Genomic DNA, 17,534 nt, shown 5'->3' on the forward strand with positions numbered 1-17,534 from the left:
CCCGAGTGAGCCACAAACTGGTCCTTCTTTTTTTTTTTTTTTTTTTTAAATCTCAAGAGAATTTCATAGCTACAGAGAATGTCAAGATAGTTCAAATGTTATTACTCTATCTGTAGGTCATTTCACATAGATAATTGGTGTTGATTAACACATCAGTCTGACCTAATCCTATTTTGGTCCTTCTAATAAATTAGGAATACTTTCTGAGATTATTTAAATGGAATAGATTAAGAAACTTGGGTGTTCCTAAGGCTGTGTCTATGCATTCCAGGTTCCGAGCTTCACTCTACCCCTGTCCCGAGACACCACAGGAAAGGAAGGAAATGGCTTCCGGAGTTAATACCAGGATTGATGATCTCCAAATGGTATGCAGAGAGCGGGCTGGAGGGAATTTGTTTTTGTGTAACACTGTAGTAGAGGACCATTCTCCTTCCTTGAAACACTAACATTTTATTAGGCACCTGTAGCAGACCAGGATACCAAAAACAGAAATGTCCATGGGTAATATGTCCCTCTGGGAGATGGGGAAAGCCTCAGAGAATGGTTATTAAAAATAGCACTGGTCATGCTCAAGTGAGACAGGAATGCTGTGCATCTGGAATCATTGTTGTTTATTGTATTCAACTTCCCTCCGCCTCATGAGTCTGATATACTTCTTTAAAAAAAATTATAAAAAATGTGCTTAGTTAAGTTAAAAAAAACACAAATAATCCAGAAGTATACATAAAGTCTGTTCCGCCCCCTCACACACACACACACACACACACACTACCTCTTGAGGTAACCACTCGTAACTAAAGTGGGTATCCTTCTGGTCACCTTTGATCTTAACCGCACGGTCTAGCCAAAGGGCCCTGACTCTTGTTTCCAAGAAGAAATTGCATCAGATTTTTACCAAATCACAACATGTGTGGTTTACGCACACCATGCTCGTCACAGGGTCCTAAGAGAGGAGTCATGGTTTTTGCGTACATGAAAGGGAAGGGTGGCTAGTGGGGCTTTGTTCCCTTTTGAAAGAATGAATGTGATGATTGCCCCTTTGAAACATTAACAAACATATTTAATCCCAAAGGCAGTTAGTTCCTTCCAGCAGTGGCAGAATTGTCAGAGATGTGTTGTGACTTCCGTTTCAGCTCCCTCTCTCATCTTTCCCTCTGACCCCTATTGGATGTGATCCACCAACTTGACCGAGGGCTGGCTTTGAGATACGCTTATCAATTTAGCCAGAGAATAAGAGCTTTTTAGAACTGCTGGTAATAGGCCCTATTAGTACAACCTAGGTTCTAGGGGCCGTCTTATCTTATTCCACATTTAAAGAGCATGTGCAGTAGTCGTTATAAATGATCGTAGTTTGATTTTTTAAGAATGCAGATGCATGAACGGAAATCTTAAAAAGGGATTGAATACCAAGGAGTGGAACAAGGAAGAGAAAAGCAGATAGCACATTGGCTTGCAGATTTATTTAGCATTCATCCAGAAGAAATTTTAACAGTAATTGTGAAATAGTCAACAACCAAAAGGAGAGAAAGTAGCTATCCTCAGGTAACACGAGGATTTCCCTAGCATGCCAGGACTTCTTTTTTTAACTATCTCTATGAAAGTCACTTTCCTCTGCCCAAGCCAGTTTTTCAGAGTAGTTGCTACTTCATTCCTGACTAACTTGAAGAACCATCTCTGATGGAGACTTGTGCTTAAGATGGTTATTATGTAGCTTTTTTTTCTTCAAAGAGATGTGGAGATTAAAGATAGAATCTCATACAGATGTGGGTTGCTTGCCCAATTCCTTCGAAAATGGATTTAGCCTCTCTTCTGCTATTGAAACTTTAAATATCTGGTGATATACAAGGCAGTGGAATATAAAATGTCTCTGTACCTTCCTCAAATCCTAGTCTTGGCAATGTGATTCCTCTGAAGGAAATCTGTACTAGTTGTCAGGGGATCAACATGGAAACTCTTTATACTCCAAAAAGCCTGAAAGCAAAGTCTTGTCTGCCCCCGCGATGGCAGTGTATGTGGCAGTCCAAACCCCTTCTGAAGACCATGGGTGCTCCTGCCCCTGCAGTGTCTTAGGCTTGTGTTTCTGGCCTGGGCAAGCGATGGGGTTTGGTGCTGCGTCTTTCCCACCCCGTCCTGATGCTGGCTTGTGTGCAGGGATTCTGCGCCTTGCCCTTCCTCAGTGAGGATGTGTTCATTCATCAGCTCCTGGGCCTATGGTACCTGCTTCTTTGAGTCTGAGTTCCAGGCTTCACATAGAAAGTCGCTGCTCTTTAATGAGCCAGTTAAAAACCAGTGACCTACATTGTTGTGCCTTGGATGAGGTTGTGCCTTGGTGGTGCGGTTGAATATAGAGAGAAAAACTAAAATCCATTTTCTCAGGTTTCTCTTCAGCTTGAAGCTAAATGAAAGTGGATGTTAGTAACTAGAACCTGAATTTCTTATAATTTGGCAAAAAAGAAGAAAAATCATTCTAGGCAGAGGATGAAAAAGACAGTTCCCTGACGACCCTTTTCTGAAGGCCGTGCCTCTTTTGCCATTCATCTCTTGAAATCTAAGACTGGTGTCAGGAGGATCCCTCCTTTGTTTCTCTCTCTCCCCAAAGGTTCTGAATCAAACGGAGGATCACCGCCAGAGGGTTCTGCAGGCAGCTGCTAAGAACATCCGGGTCTGGTTCATCAAGGTGCGGAAGATGAAGGCCATCTACCACACCCTGAACCTGTGCAACATAGACGTGACGCAGAAGTGCCTGATCGCAGAGGTCTGGTGCCCCGTTACCGACCTTGACTCCATCCAGTTTGCACTCAGAAGGGGCACGGTGAGTCGCCAAAGCTAGCCATGCAGCTTGTGGCCAAGAAGAGAGGTTCCCATGAGTAGTAATATTAATCAACTTCACTGTTATGGCATTTTTCTCCCCCGAACCAGAAAAATACCTTTAATCATAAATCGTGAGTTGTCACAAAGTAGCAAGCAAAATCTAATATTTGACCTATTTCCTCTAACAAAAGAGAAGTTCTGAAAGATTAAACTCCTGTAAAAGAATAGCATATTATAAGATCATCTGTTTTATATTATAATTTTAAATTATAAAACACTTTCACAGATATTTTCTTATGTATTTGTCACACAAAAAAAAAAACACCTGTGAAGCAGGTGGCTATTTGCTGCATTTTACAGATAAGAATCCTGAAGCTCAATATTTAAAAGATACATTTAAGGGCCGGCCCCATGGCTCACTCGGGACAAGAGAGTGCAGCACTGGTAGCGTCGAGGCTGCGGGTTCGGATCCTATGTAGGAATGGCTGGTGCGCTCACTGGCTGAGCATGGTGCGGACAACACTGTGCCGAGGGTTGCGATCCCCTTACCGGTCAATAAACAGAAACAAACAAACAAACAAAAAGATACATTTAAGATAGTAGGACTAGGTCTTCTGACTCCAAATCCAGTCTCTCTTCATTGTCTCCTGGTTTGATCTTTAATGGTAAATTGCCCCACCCTCCTCCACTGGTTATAATTTCATTCCATTTCAGGAAATAATAATGATAATTTTAAAAACCAAATAAGTCATAGTAGGAAATTTCCAAAATAATGCTGTAACTGAGGAAACACACCTAGAAAGACTAACAAGAAGAGGAAGTATGTTGTTGTTCCGGCAGCGGGGAGGGACGGAGACAGTGGCACACTGGAACCAGCTCAGGCAGGCTCGCAAGAGCTGACTGGTAAATTTGTAGCAATTTTGCTATTTGTTAAATAGCCATTTTAAAAAATTAAATTATGTAAACTCATAATTGAACATTATTTTAAAAACAAAGATAGTAAACGCCCTCCCTGTTATTTTACTACTTTCCGCTATTATCTCTACTAGTGATGTCATGTGCGTCTCTCGTGTCCGTATGGTGACAACACTACATCATGGTGTGGTGCTCTTCTCAGTGCTGTGTGGGAGATTTGAAGTCGACCATGGCAAAAGTGTTAACACCATAAAAGTCACAGATGCTGTAAATTGTTTTAGTCATTGTTAGACTTTATTTTTTTATTTTTTTTTCTTCCTTTTTTGTCTTTTTTTCGTGACCGGCAACGGATCGCAACCCTCAGTGTCGCGCCCGTACCGGACCGGGACCGGCAACGGGATTGCAACCCTCGGTGTTGCCCCCGCACCTCGCTCAGCCAGTGAGCGGCCGGTCTGTATGTGGGATCCGAACCCTCGGCGGGAGCGCTGCCGCGCTTCCCAAGCGGCGCAGTGTAGCAGTGCGCCACCGGGCCAGCCCCATGACTTTAAAAATGATGGAGAAAATATTAATAATGCTGATTAAATTTAAAATTATGTTGTGTGTGTAGCTGTTACATTATAAATAGCTTTTATGACATTTTTACTTTCAGAGGTCTTTAATATATTTATCTGTATCCTGGCAGTAAATTTCATATATAACCTAGAGTATTATCCTTATTTTGCTTATGTGGAAACTAATTCAGAGAGGTGAAATGATTTCGTCATATGCCCGTGATTCTTTAGGGTAGTTCATGACCAGAACATTAATTTCCTGACCCACTCTCTGTATTTGACTACTTCTCTTTGGTAGTTAATTAGAGCAACTACTATATCCAAGGCACTGCTTTAAGGGTCTGGAGGGGCACAGAGATGTACAAAATATGTCCTCAAATGTCTTACAGTTTATTAGGAGAAGATGACATGCCAACATACAGGACAGTCTGTGCTGAGAATGGTAGATGTGTGTGGAGCTTTTCCAACCATGGCGATTGGAAAAGGCTTCAGGAGGGTGGCATTTGATCAGGGCTTTGAAGAATGGGTAAGATGTTGATTGCCAATGGTAAGAAGAAAACAGTACGTACAAAGGCAGGCGGTACAGTGCAAGAACAGGACTTATAGTGGGTTAGCTGAAAGAGCAGGAGAACCTGTCTGCATCAGGTAGATTGTGACCTAATTGTGAAAGGGTTTTAAATAACAGGTTAGATGACCTAAATTTTATCCCACAGGGAGCAGAGAGGCATTGGATGTTATTTAGCAGTGAAGGGATATAATCAAAGCAGTTTTAATAATCTGCTGACAGTCTCCAGGTTGGTTTGAGGAGTGGAGATTCCGTAGGTGGAGGGGTCAGTTGGGAGGTTATTATAGGCATATGGTAAGTAATAAGGACCCCTAGGGCAGGACTTGACAATAGGCAAAGAAAACAATGACGGATTTGTGAAACGTTGTGAAGGAAAACTCGGTAGGTATACTTGGTTCCTAGAAGGTACAGGAGAAATGAAAGGAAAAAGATTTAACTAGGTTTCTGAGGCATCCAGGCTGAGTGACCAGGAGAATTAGGGTTTCATTCATGGAAGTAAAAGTTCAGCAAGAGAAGAGAAGAAAGATGGTAAATTCAGTTGCTGTCACATTCAGGTGCTGGACAGAAATCTATGTGGAAATGTCAAGCAGGCAATGGGACAGAACTAAAGAAATGGGAGTCATGAGAGAGGATTGGAATGAGACCTCCAAGAGGGCATAGAGGAAAAATAAGGAAGCCCCTTGGGGTCTTCAGTGTTGTGGGACAGGCAGAGGGAAAAGAGCCAGCAAAGAGAAAGAAGGAATGGCGAGTGAGCGGGAGGAAAACTCCTTAGGAATAAAGACTTTCACCAGAGAAAAGAGGAAGCCAGCCAGTGACAGGAGCCAGCATATGGAAGGGAAGACTTGGGATCAGGTGACGACCCCGTCACTGTGAGTAAGTGTGCTCGGCCAGGTTGCAGAGGAGGAGGGAGGGAGGAGTAGGTGGGGAAGGACAGGCGGAGAATAGACTTTTCTCTCTCTGCGAAAAGAGAACAACAGCACTCATGGAGAGGCGAACACGGAGGAGGTTCCACGTTTTCTTTGGTTGCACATTTTAGAGTTACATTTTTTTTTAACAGTAAGGATGTACCTCCCAACATCTAATTGAAATCTGCTCTTGTAAATTTTGTACCTAGTCCCAGTTTCCCTGTAGACTGGGAAAGATAACATATAATTTTATTTTTTCACTTGTTTTATTGAAATATATGTATTTTCTTTTGTTTAAGTTGTATTTTCTTTGTGTGGTTTGATGAATTTGATAAACATATACACCTGTGTAGCCACCACCGCCATTAGGAGGAGAAGCTAATTTTGATGTATGTGCTGATGTTTCCACAGGAACACAGTGGTTCCACTGTGCCCTCTATTTTGAACAGGATGCAGACAAACCAGACTCCCCCAACCTATAACAAAACCAACAAGTTCACATACGGCTTTCAGAACATAGTAGATGCTTATGGAATTGGAACTTACCGAGAGATAAATCCAGGTGAAAAAAGCTTGTACCTTTTTCCTCTAGAGGTTTTTGTTTGTTATTTCTTTGAACACCTCCCTTTAAATGCTGTTGAACAACTGGCTTCAAACTAAAGATGTGAAGACCTCAGCTCTTTTGCAGTCCCTGTGAAGAGGTGCCCACTTGACATAAGGAGTGCGTTTATTGCTCCTTGAAGAGCACATTGGATTGGATTCTTCCATGTGCCCTCACAGCCATAAGCACCTGGTCTTCTCAGGCAAACCATTTGCAGGAGCTGTTGTAAGCAAATGTTTTTTCCAAGATATCTGATGTTTTAAAGTGGCTTCTTCCTGGCTTCCCTGTTCCAAGGTTAGACAGAGAAAATATAGCAATTATTGACCATGTTAGGCACAAGGCAGATTTCTCCTCTGTTTGGAGAGTTAATTATTAAATCAAGAGTCTGAGGATTTGTTTTAAGCTGGATCCTTATGCAGGACCTGCTTTGCTCTGGTTCTAGGCTTTTCCCCATGAGTTGGTAGCTTTATTTAGCTGGGAAATGGTTGCCGCACGAAGAGAGACAGCTGGCCTGACCCAGGAGCAGTGTCCCAAGAGTTAGGAAAAAGGAATTGAAGAACAAACCACAGTGTTCCCAGGGCTACACCTTCGTTTCCCATGTTCTTTGTTTAAAATGTTAGCAGGGGGCCGGCCCGTGTCTCACTTGGAGAGAGTGGTGCTGATAACACCAAGGCCATGGGTTCGGATCCCATATAGGGATGGCCGGTTGGCTCACTTGGGAGAGTGTGGTGCAGAAAACATCAAGTCAAGGGATAAGATCCCCTTACCGGTCATCTTTTTAAAAAAATAAAAATAAAATGTTAGCAGTAGCTCAAATTCCATCAGCTGCTTTGTGAGAGTATGTAGATCCTGCCTTTCATGAAAGATTTTCCCTGAGAGTCCATCTGTCTGGCAGCCTAAGAATAAATCACTGTATATTGATCTCAGAGCATGGAGAGGAATGGGATATTTGAGGAATTGTTGCAGTTTTATGTACCTTGTGTGTTTCTTTGATATCTTTCTAGCTCCATATACTATCATCACTTTCCCTTTTCTATTTGCTGTGATGTTTGGAGACTTTGGCCATGGCATTTTGATGACCCTTTTTGCTGTATGGATGGTGTTAAGGGAGAGCCGGATTCTGTCCCAGAAGAATGAGAATGAGGTAATGGTTAAGTTGCATCTGCATTGGACTGAAATTTTATAATCTCTCAAGCATTCATTGTGAAAATTATGATCTGGAAGTCTTTAATCCATGAATTTATTGAAAGGGAATAGAGAAGTTACGGTCATTTTAACACTAAAGAGGCTGTGACAGTGGATTTCTCATTAGCATTGTATTTTGATCTTTGTACTTCAAGCTCTCTGAAGCAGGATGTGGTAAAGTAGCACAAGAGGAAGGGCTAGGGAGTACTAAACCTTGTCCCAACGTGAGCTGCAGGGAGTATATTCTCATTACTTCTTTCTTCTGATTCCCAGATGTTTAGCACTGTGTTCAGTGGCCGGTACATTATTCTATTAATGGGCGTGTTCTCCATGTACACTGGCCTCATCTACAATGATTGCTTTTCCAAGTCTCTTAATATCTTTGGGTCATCCTGGAGTGTACGGCCGATGTTTACTAATTGGACGTAAGTTACAGAAGAAGCTAAGACTCAAAGCTTATTTCTTTCATGTTCAGCTCTGATTTTTAAGTGGTTCTTTAGGAAGTGGTTGACATCGTCTCTGTTTCAGAAGCATGCAATGTCTCCTCTTATTTATTTTTCAACCTGTGCAGTGTTTTGTGATTTGTTCAGCAAGTATCAAGGAACTGAGACTATACATTAAGTGCATTTATTCTTTTTCTAAATTAGAAGCAGATTCGCCAAATTTCCTACTTGGTTGTGTGTTTGTGTTTAATTATTATTATTATTTTTTTCCCATTTGTGATCCCTTCTCATTCTCCATCACTATGAAGGTCTTCAAAAAGTTCATGGAAAGGTTCGTTTTTTTTTTTTTTTTTTTTAAGATGACCAGTAAGGGGATCTTATCCGAACCCATGGCCTTGGTGTTGTCAGCACCACGCTCTCCCAAGTGAGCCAGGGGCCAGCCCTGTATTTTTTTTTATTTTTATTTTTTTTTCAAAAGATGACCGGTAAGGGGATCTTAACCCTTGACTTGGTGTTGTCAGCACCACACTCAGCCAGTGAGCGAACCGGCCATCCCTATGTGGGATCCGAACCCATGGCCTTGGTGTTGTCAGCACCACACTCAGCCAGTGAGCGAACCGGCCATCCCTATGTGGGATCCGAACCCATGGCCTTGGTGTTGTCAGCACCACACTCAGCCAGTGAGCGAACCGGCCATCCCTATGTGGGATCCGAACCCATGGCCTTGGTGTTGTCAGCACCACACTCAGCCAGTGAGCGAACCGGCCATCCCTATGTGGGATCCGAACCCATGGCCTTGGTGTTGTCAGCACCACACTCAGCCAGTGAGCGAACCGGCCATCCCTATGTGGGATCCGAACCCATGGCCTTGGTGTTATCAGCACCGCACTCTCCCAAGTGAGCCACGGGCTGGCCCTGTATTTTTTGATTCTATTTTTCTACAGACTTTTTGAAGTACCCTCATAGTCCGTCCTCTTTTATTGAAGAGACAAGATAGCTGTAGTAGTTTCTTTGGGGGTCAGTTTCTGGGCCCCACAAGTCTGCCTTTCTTGATCAAATATAAATGTGCCTTTTCTCCTAACATGGTTAGGGATGAGACACTTCGGGGGAACCCTGTTCTCCAGCTGAACCCAGCCGTCTCTGGAGTTTTTGGTGGACCCTACCCTTTTGGCATCGATCCGGTAAGAGTACTTCTTTCCTACATGGTAACCCTGAATTTTTTAACTGTAATGCCCAAGTGAGGGAATTAAAGTGAAGATAGATAGTTATTTGGTTTTTAGTTGACATATTTTTGAAAAACCTCAATGTATCTGTTTAGAGTCCATTGAAGCCATAAGAGACCCAAGTACCTTGGGGAGCCAAATATTTTTTCCTGCATCACTTTTTTTTTCATTGTACATGTTTATGGGGTACAATTTGTTTTTTCAATACATGCATAGATTGTATAATCTAGCAGAATAGTTAGCATATCACCTAAACATTTATCATTTCTTTGTGGCTATAACATTCAAGATCCTCTCTTCTGGCTATCTTGAAACACACAGTACAATAATATTAGCTATTATCAGCCCAGAGCACCAGAACTTGTTATTCCTATCTAACTGTAACTTTGTAACCTTGTACCAATCTACCAGCCTTTCCCCAGCTGCCCCCTCCCTGCCCTGGCCCTGGTGATCACTAGTCTACTCTTTATTTCCCTTTCTTTTTTCTCTCCTTTAAATTTATTTTTCTTAATTGACTCATGATAATTGTGTATATTTATGGAGTACAACATGATAATTAAGCCATCCGTACTGCGTGCAGTGACCCTATCCGGGTGCTTAGTATGTCCGTCATCTCAAACACTTGTCCGTTCTTTGTGTTAGCAACATTCAGCAGCATCCTGAGTAGCTACTCAAAGACACACGGTACTTTGTGGTGAGCTATACAGTCCCCTATGTCATTATAGAGCACTAGGTCCCATTCTCCCTGTCTCTCTAATGTTTCGTACACACTGACCACCTTCTCCCCGTTCCCCTCTCCCGCACCAGTCTCTTGTAACCATTATTCTACTCTCTACTCGTATGAGATTAACTGCACTACTTTTCTATGACATAGCTAATAACATTGACTCCGGGAATATTAGTTTTCAAGACTCCTTCCCAGTTCTTAATTTATTTCTGTTTAACATAGTTTTATTTTTATTTTTTTTTTATTTTTAGCAGATATTTTAACAAAGCAAAAAATCTCTTTCCAATAGATTTTAGACTTTCATTCTTATCTTTACATACTTTCAAAAACTTATCCCAGATTTTTTTTTCAAATACTTAAGCAAATTAAGTATGATCAAATCTTTTTTATTGTGTATTTAAAAAAGGAGTGGGGGCCAAAAAGTTAAGAATAAGCATTAAACAGTAAGGATTACAAAATTCCAGAGGAAAAACAGATCACTGTGGGCCAGAAAGACAAAGGTTTTCTTTAAAAAATGGGAATTACTCTGGCCTTTAAAAAAAATTCACGTTGGTATAAGTAAGGAGAAGTGTGTGCAAAGGCATAGAGATGGGGAGGTACAAAGTTAATTATTTTAATTATCACAGAAGCTAATATTTCTGAAATGCTTTCTATGGACCAATTGCTAACCCTCAGCATATCTGATTTAATCCTCAAACAACTAATTTTTAAACAGATGATGTTTTAGTCCATTTTGTGTTGCTATAACAGAATACCTGAGACTGGGTAATTTATAAAGGAAAGAGGTTTATTTGGCTTACGGTTCTGGGACAGCTGCATCTGGCACGGGCCTCAGGCTGTTTCTACTCATGGTTGAAAAGTGGCAGACAGCTGGCAGGTACAAGCAGATCACATGGCGAGAGGAAGCAAGAGAGAGAGAGAAGGTGCCAGGGTCTTTTTAAGTAACGAGCTCTCGCGGGAACTAATAGAGCAAGAACTCACTCATTAATCCCCCTCCCCCAGGGAGAGCATTAATCCATTCATGAGGGATCTGTCCCCATGACTCAAATGGGGATCAAATTTCCACTTGAGTTTTGGAGGGGACAACACACCAAACTCCATCAGATGAATAGTATTTTTCCATTTGAGAATTCTTTGTAATACCTTTTTGTTTTCTTGTACTGTGACAGATTTGGAACATTGCTACCAATAAACTGACCTTCCTTAACTCCTTTAAGATGAAGATGTCTGTTATCCTTGGTATCATCCACATGCTGTTTGGAGTCAGCCTGAGCCTTTTCAACCATGTGTGAGCCACTCTGTTCCTGTCCTAAGAATGTGCATAGTTTAGATAATGTTTTTGCCTAATTAAATCATAACATCTTTGGGATGGGATTAATAACTCAGAACTCCATTCTGTGTTATAGAAGTGCTTTTATAAATCTCATGATCTCAAATAAGTCTTAGTATTAGTCCCTTAACCATGCACAGCTGTGGTAAAGATCTTTGAAAAAAACTTGAGCAATTTTTACAGAAATGAGTGAGTTCTTTTTCTTCTTTGATATGTAACTCATGTAAAATTATGAATTGTGGTCGTAGAACATACCAGATTTTCTAGTCTCTTTCCCACAGAGAGAAGGAGGAGGGTGTTAGTGGAGTGATTCAAGGTCCAAAAGTTGGAAGTGATAGCTAATCCTGCATTGTCTGTGTTGCCTGCAGTGCTTCTGGTTGCTGCTGCTTACGGTGATAAAGACAGAACTGAAGGAGTGTTAGGCAGAAAAATCTAGTGAGTCCTCCACTCAGTGAGAGGCCCTAGGTCTGTTCGCCTTTAACGTTTTTTTCTCTCTCCCTATTTAGCTATTTCAAAAAGCCCCTGAATATCTACTTTGGATTTATTCCTGAAATAATCTTCATGACCTCTTTGTTTGGCTACTTGGTTGTCCTTATTTTTTATAAGTGGACGGCCTATGATGCTCGTACGTCGGAGAACGCCCCAAGTCTGCTGATCCATTTTATAAACATGTTCCTCTTTTCCTACCCGGAATCTGGTAATGCGATGCTGTATTCTGGACAGGTGTGTCAACCCAGAGGTGGGCTGTCTTAAGTGGTTATCCTAGGTCAGGAAGCCAGATGTTTCTCTGAGCATAAAAAAGCCTTAAAGAACCTTTCTCTAGCATTTGGTTTTCAGCCCCTACCTCCACATCTACATTCAGACCATCCTCCTTAGTTTAGGAGATTTCCACTGTCATTGTTGTATCCAGAAAGGGTATAATTTATAACTGTCATCTTGTGGGACAATTCTTGGGCTTTGCCACATCTATTAATTACTTGGAGAAACTTGATAGTCTTATTCATAGATCAGTAAGAAAGTACTTTTTCAGAGAAATTTGTGTTGGACTTAAAAACTGTATATTTAGTTAATGGACTTTTATGTAATATGCCTTGTCCTTACTTTGCAGAAAGGAATTCAGTGTTTCCTGGTAGTGGTTGCGTTCCTGTGCGTACCTTGGATGCTGCTATTTAAGCCACTGGTCCTTCGCCATCAGTATTTGAGGAGGAAGCATTTGGTGGGTGATATTTCTATTGCTGAAAGTTACTAGACATTTTAAGATCAAGACAATTCCCCAGTAGATACAATTAATTGTGCGCAAATTTGTAAACTTTTAAAATGCGTTTGTGTTATATCCCAGCTTGAGCACTGGGCCTGCCGAAGTCAGAGAAACATGTATTTGCTGCTCAGACATCTGGATTCACCTTTGAGTAGCTGTGGTAGAGAGAATAAGTCATACGTTTTTACCTTTCCTGGTCATGCTTTGCTCATGCTGTGCTTGGCAAAATCCAGGCCTGGGCCTGTCTAGATGCGGCATCAGCCGAAGCAGGGCTGCGAGAGCTGCAGATGGGTGAGCCCTCTTATGTGGTTTGCCTGGGCAGCCACAGGACTGACGCTGAGACATGTTCTTTTGAAATGAGACCATGATACTTTCACCCACCAGAACATCCGCGGAAAAGGTTTGGTTCAAAGCACATTGGTTTTTTTTCTTTTTAAAAAGCCGCACACTTGCGTGTGTTTACTTAATATATGTGTGCATATGAATTCTACACACACACACACACATACACACACGGTTAAATTTGCCAGATGTTCAGTATTGTGCATAATTTCTTGCTGTCCAGTGATGCTTACTTATGACACTGCCTAGGAAAACCCAAAAGATCTTGCTGCATGACTCTCATACGACTGTTAGATTATTACCCCTGTTGGAGAGCAGCTGAGTTACCAGACCCTCCTTCTCCCTTTTCTGACCATCTTCATCCCTCCGTGTTCCCTCCATTTGTCTCCCCCTTCACTTCCTCCCTCTTTTATTTTCTTCTCCCTTCCTCTCTTCTTCCATTCACTATCAGGAAGGGCAACCTGTGGAGGCCCCAGTCAGCCCAACCCCGAGCCAACAGGGACTAGAGGCAGCAGCGGCTGCAACAGTGAGTGAATTAAAACCAAACCATCACATTTTGTTTAAAGAGGCAGCAAACAGTGCAGCAGAATATTTTTTAACTATATTGAGAACATGGGACATGTGTGCTCTTGGGAAGTATGTCCTTGTTACTCATTGAGATGATGACGGGAGAAATTTCCGCCTCTTAAGAATAGGTTCTGCTACCATCTTTACTATCGGTCTATTAACTTTCTATTCAAATATGTAAGTACAGTCATGTCCATGGAGCAAAGTGGCTGTCATCCCCTCTCTGAGTCCTATTGTCTTCATCCAAGATGACAACCCTTGGACTCATCCACTTTTATGTCTGTATTTTGTGACCATATATTGGGTGATTTTTAGCATGGAGGTGAGATTCTCGAATTGCTTTCCCTGTGCTTTAGAGTTCTACTTTATAGGTACTTGAACAGGTAGTCCTTTTTAGCCGTGACTTACCCTCTTTAAAGTGAAAGTTTGTACATGCTTACTTTTTTGTGAAAGACTCAGAGCCCTAGTGTTCTCAGCTATTGCAATAAGACCTCCATTTTCCCGTATGTCTTGTGTACTGGACATCTGGTGTAATAACCGAAGTCGTCATCTGTCTTGATCTTTCCCTTTTCTGATACTAATTTATGATTCGAGAACAGCACTTTGAATGTTAAGCATTTGAATATTTGTCCTTAAAAACATCTTAAACATCTTTTTTTTTTTTTTTTTTTGCGACCGTGCTCAGCCAGTGAGCGCACCGGCCATCCCTATATAGGATCCTAACCCGCGGCGGGAGCGTCGCTGCGCTCCCAGTGCCGCACTCTCCCGAGTGAGCCACGCGGTCAGCCCAATCTTAAACATCTTTTAAGCAAAGTCTTATAATGTACTAATATTAAATTAATTCAACATATTCTAGGTTATGAATCTATAAGATTTTTAAAAAGTCTCACCAGCAATGATTACTTGTACTTCTATGTTCTAGTAGTTCTAATCATTTTAAACTTGTAAAACTGCTATAGTCATTCTTTTAGAAATAGTTAAAAAGGCCCAATATTTTGGGTCAGAAGAAATTTTAAGCTTTTTGCTAAAAATTATTTTCAAGTCAGGACTTACTCTTTCCTTACCTGTGAGAAAGAAAATAACCCTTAGCGCTCTTACTACCTATTACTGATGATCTTTCCACATGTTTTCCTTTCTACCAGTCATAGCATACAGAAGGGTGTGTTTCTGAGAAGATCTTGATGCTTTTAAATCTGGCAGTCTCTTCTATGATAAACTCTAGGTTAAAGGTCCCCAGCCAGGAAAACCGCATATTCGTAGGGTCTTATCCCACTGTTTTTTTTTTTAGCCAAACATCTATTTCTGGAGAGCAGAGTGAAGGCATCAGGATGATCCTTCTACAAAAAGCATCCTGAATTCTTAACCCCAAAGGGCCGAGGATATAAACATTGATGTGTTTTTGTTTCACAGTTGAATTTTTCTTTTCTTTTTTCTACTGGTGTGTGTCTCTCATCCCCCTTCCTGTAACTCATTCCCTGTGTTCTAGTGAAGGGATACTAGTTAGTGTCTGACTGGGAGTTTTAACTTGTCTGCCCCTCACCTTATCTGCTGGTTGGGGAAAGCTTTGGAAATGGCCTTCTGCTTTGAGAGCCTTGAACTGTGAAGTCCTCTTCCTCTACTCCAGAACTCAGCCCAGGATACACCAGTGTCCCCTCTTGTGCCCATTCTTGTGCTTTCAGTCCACCTTTTGAAGGTTGGCAGGTGTAATACAGGTTGAGTATCCCTTTCTGAAATGCCGGGGACCAGAAATGGTTTGGATTTCAGATTGTTTCAGATTTTGGAATATTTTCAGAATACATCCCTAATCCCCAAATCCCAAATATGAAATGCTTCAAGATTTGAAACTTTTTGAGTGCTAACATGATGCTCAAAGGAAATACTCATTGGAGCATTTGGATTTTGGATTAGGGATGCTCAGCCTGTACGTGCATGACCTGGAGGCGCCCAGGCATCAGTGGTTTCCAAATCTGACTGTACATCAGAATCACCTGACAAACTTTGAATTTATTTCTTAGGATATTAAAATAAAACACGTAAGTGGAAGAAGAAATAAAAGTGACCCATAATACCATGGCCCAGATAATCCCCTACTGGCATTAAAAAAAAAAAAAAGCAATAGGTGGACTTGGCTAGAGAATACAGATAGTACTAACTCAGAAGCAAGCCTCCTGTGCCTGCCACAGTTCTCCTCAGGGTGTCGTTACAGGTGGGGCTTTCCTCCAGCATCTATCTATCTGTCATCTATTGATTCAAATGTGTTGGGTGGGGGGGGTGTGTGTGTGTGTGTGTGGGGAGAGACAGAAACACATTAGGATTTATGTTTTAAATAGTAGCACTCCTCTGTGCCTTGATTTATTAGGTTTTTAAAATTTTACTGTATCTTAGAGATTGTTTCACAGGGAATAATCACTCTCCTTTAAGGTAGCCTTAGCATTCCATAGAATATTCTGTCGGATGTGCCAAAATTAGGTAATTGCTCTCTTGTTGATAGATGTGTTGCTTGTTCCCAGTTCTTTGCTGTTACAAGCAATGATTCGGGAACTTCCTTGTCCATATATCTTCATAGAGTTTTGCAAGCACTGCTGTCTCAGCAGTGGGATTGCTGAATCTCAGAGGGTGCATGTGTTTTAAATTTTGGTAGACCCTTCACAATGATTATACAATTTATACTTGGGGAAATATTTTTTAAATACGGATTTCCTGGGCCCCACCCCAAACCTACTAAATTGATCGTTTCTGGGGGGTAGAATTTGAGAATCTCTATTTAGAATGCAGCTTTCAAGGTGATTCTAATGCAGCTGGTTCTCTGACCTGTGTGTGACAACCAGTGCTAGAGGAAGAAGGAGAATGTGTGCCAGCACTGAGCTCTGAGCTGCTCAGTAAGCTGTGGGAAAAGGCACACCCCCAACCCCCAACAGTGAAGCCAAGAGTGGGGCCACGGGGCAGTTGACCAGACCTGCTGGTGCACTGCCGGACTGCCACCATGAAGGCCGTTTCGTAGGAGTGCAGCTCCTGAACTCGTCTTGTTTGGCTCCCTGGACAGAAACCACGTGAAGTGGTCCTAGGAGTCGTTTCTTTCTTTTTTTTTTTTTTTTTAAAGATGACCGGTAAGGGGATCTTAACCCTCGACTTGGTGTTGTCAGCACCACGCTCACCCAGTGAGCAACCGGCCATCCCTATATGGGATCCGAACCCGGGGCCTTGGTGCTATCAGCACCGCACTCTCCCGAGTGAGCCACGGGCCGGTCCTAGGGGTTGTTTCTTAAGTTTTTTTCACTCTGTGGCAGGTCAGCACTAACTGGTATCTGTCAGACTTAACTCAGTTCTGCCTGGTTTTTATAGTCCTTTGCCCTAGTAAACACAAGTTTTATCAAATCGAGTTGACTTTAAAATTCTGCTTGTGGCGACCCTGCTGAAGACTGTACCTGTGAAGTCAGAAGCAGCAAACACCCGGTGAGCCTCTGCCCACATACCTGGGGAAGAGTTTGTGTTGACACTCCAGATCTTCCACTGAAGGAGGAGAGCCACAGTGCATGTACATTAAGCTTTTTTTTTTTTAAAAGATGACCGGTAAGGGGAGCTTAACCCTTGACTTGGTGTCATCAGCACCATGCTCAGCCAGTGAGCGAACCATCCATCCCTATATGGGATCCGAACCCGTGGCCTTAGTGTTATCAGCACCGCACTCTCCTGAGTGTGCCACGGGCTCGGCCCTACTTTTTTTACCTCCTCTGACCTAGAAAGTCCTTTGTTTCTGGGCAGAGACCTGGTACATTTCTGGGAAAGGTTGCTGGAACTCTTGGGCTCCTGTTGCAAGCTTACCAGACCAGGGTACAGTCACCATGTTGTTTGGCTCCCCTCCATCTTAGAACATCTAATCTTAAGTTGCAGAAACACTTAGGCCCTTATGGGTTTTACAGGTAGCACTGCCCTTGTTCCGAGAGTCCGTTGGTGTTAGCTTTCCATTCCTGCAGGAGTCTCAGTTAGCACTGATTAAGGAGAGGCAGAAGCGCGCATGTCCTCTGAAGCAGGACGCTGTGGGGCGTGTGGGCTGGGGCTGGGGAGGCGGTGGGGGGGTGGGGACATCTGGGGTTTTACTTGGCTGTTCAAT

The 17,534-nt window shown here is 42.2% G+C and overlaps 1 protein-coding gene across 1 annotated transcript in view; it reads left to right on the forward strand.

Annotated features, from left to right (window-relative positions):
* ATP6V0A1 (ATPase, H+ transporting, lysosomal V0 subunit a1) overlaps nucleotides 1-17,534 on the forward strand; it is a 60,182-nt gene that overhangs the window by 28,319 nt on the left and 14,329 nt on the right. Inside the window, exons 9-17 of the mRNA XM_008571873.1 lie at nucleotides 272-365; nucleotides 2,600-2,812; nucleotides 6,159-6,309; nucleotides 7,353-7,492; nucleotides 7,807-7,958; nucleotides 9,067-9,157; nucleotides 11,096-11,214; nucleotides 11,763-11,979; nucleotides 12,365-12,472. Coding sequence (XP_008570095.1) covers nucleotides 272-365; nucleotides 2,600-2,812; nucleotides 6,159-6,309; nucleotides 7,353-7,492; nucleotides 7,807-7,958; nucleotides 9,067-9,157; nucleotides 11,096-11,214; nucleotides 11,763-11,979; nucleotides 12,365-12,472 — 1,285 coding nt within the window. The remainder of the gene's footprint in view (nucleotides 1-271; nucleotides 366-2,599; nucleotides 2,813-6,158; nucleotides 6,310-7,352; nucleotides 7,493-7,806; nucleotides 7,959-9,066; nucleotides 9,158-11,095; nucleotides 11,215-11,762; nucleotides 11,980-12,364; nucleotides 12,473-17,534) is intronic.

The sequence above is a fragment of the Galeopterus variegatus genome, unplaced genomic scaffold (genome assembly GCF_000696425.1).
Source record: "Galeopterus variegatus unplaced genomic scaffold, G_variegatus-3.0.2 Scaffold733, whole genome shotgun sequence".
Classification (NCBI taxonomy): Eukaryota; Metazoa; Chordata; class Mammalia; order Dermoptera; family Cynocephalidae; genus Galeopterus; species Galeopterus variegatus.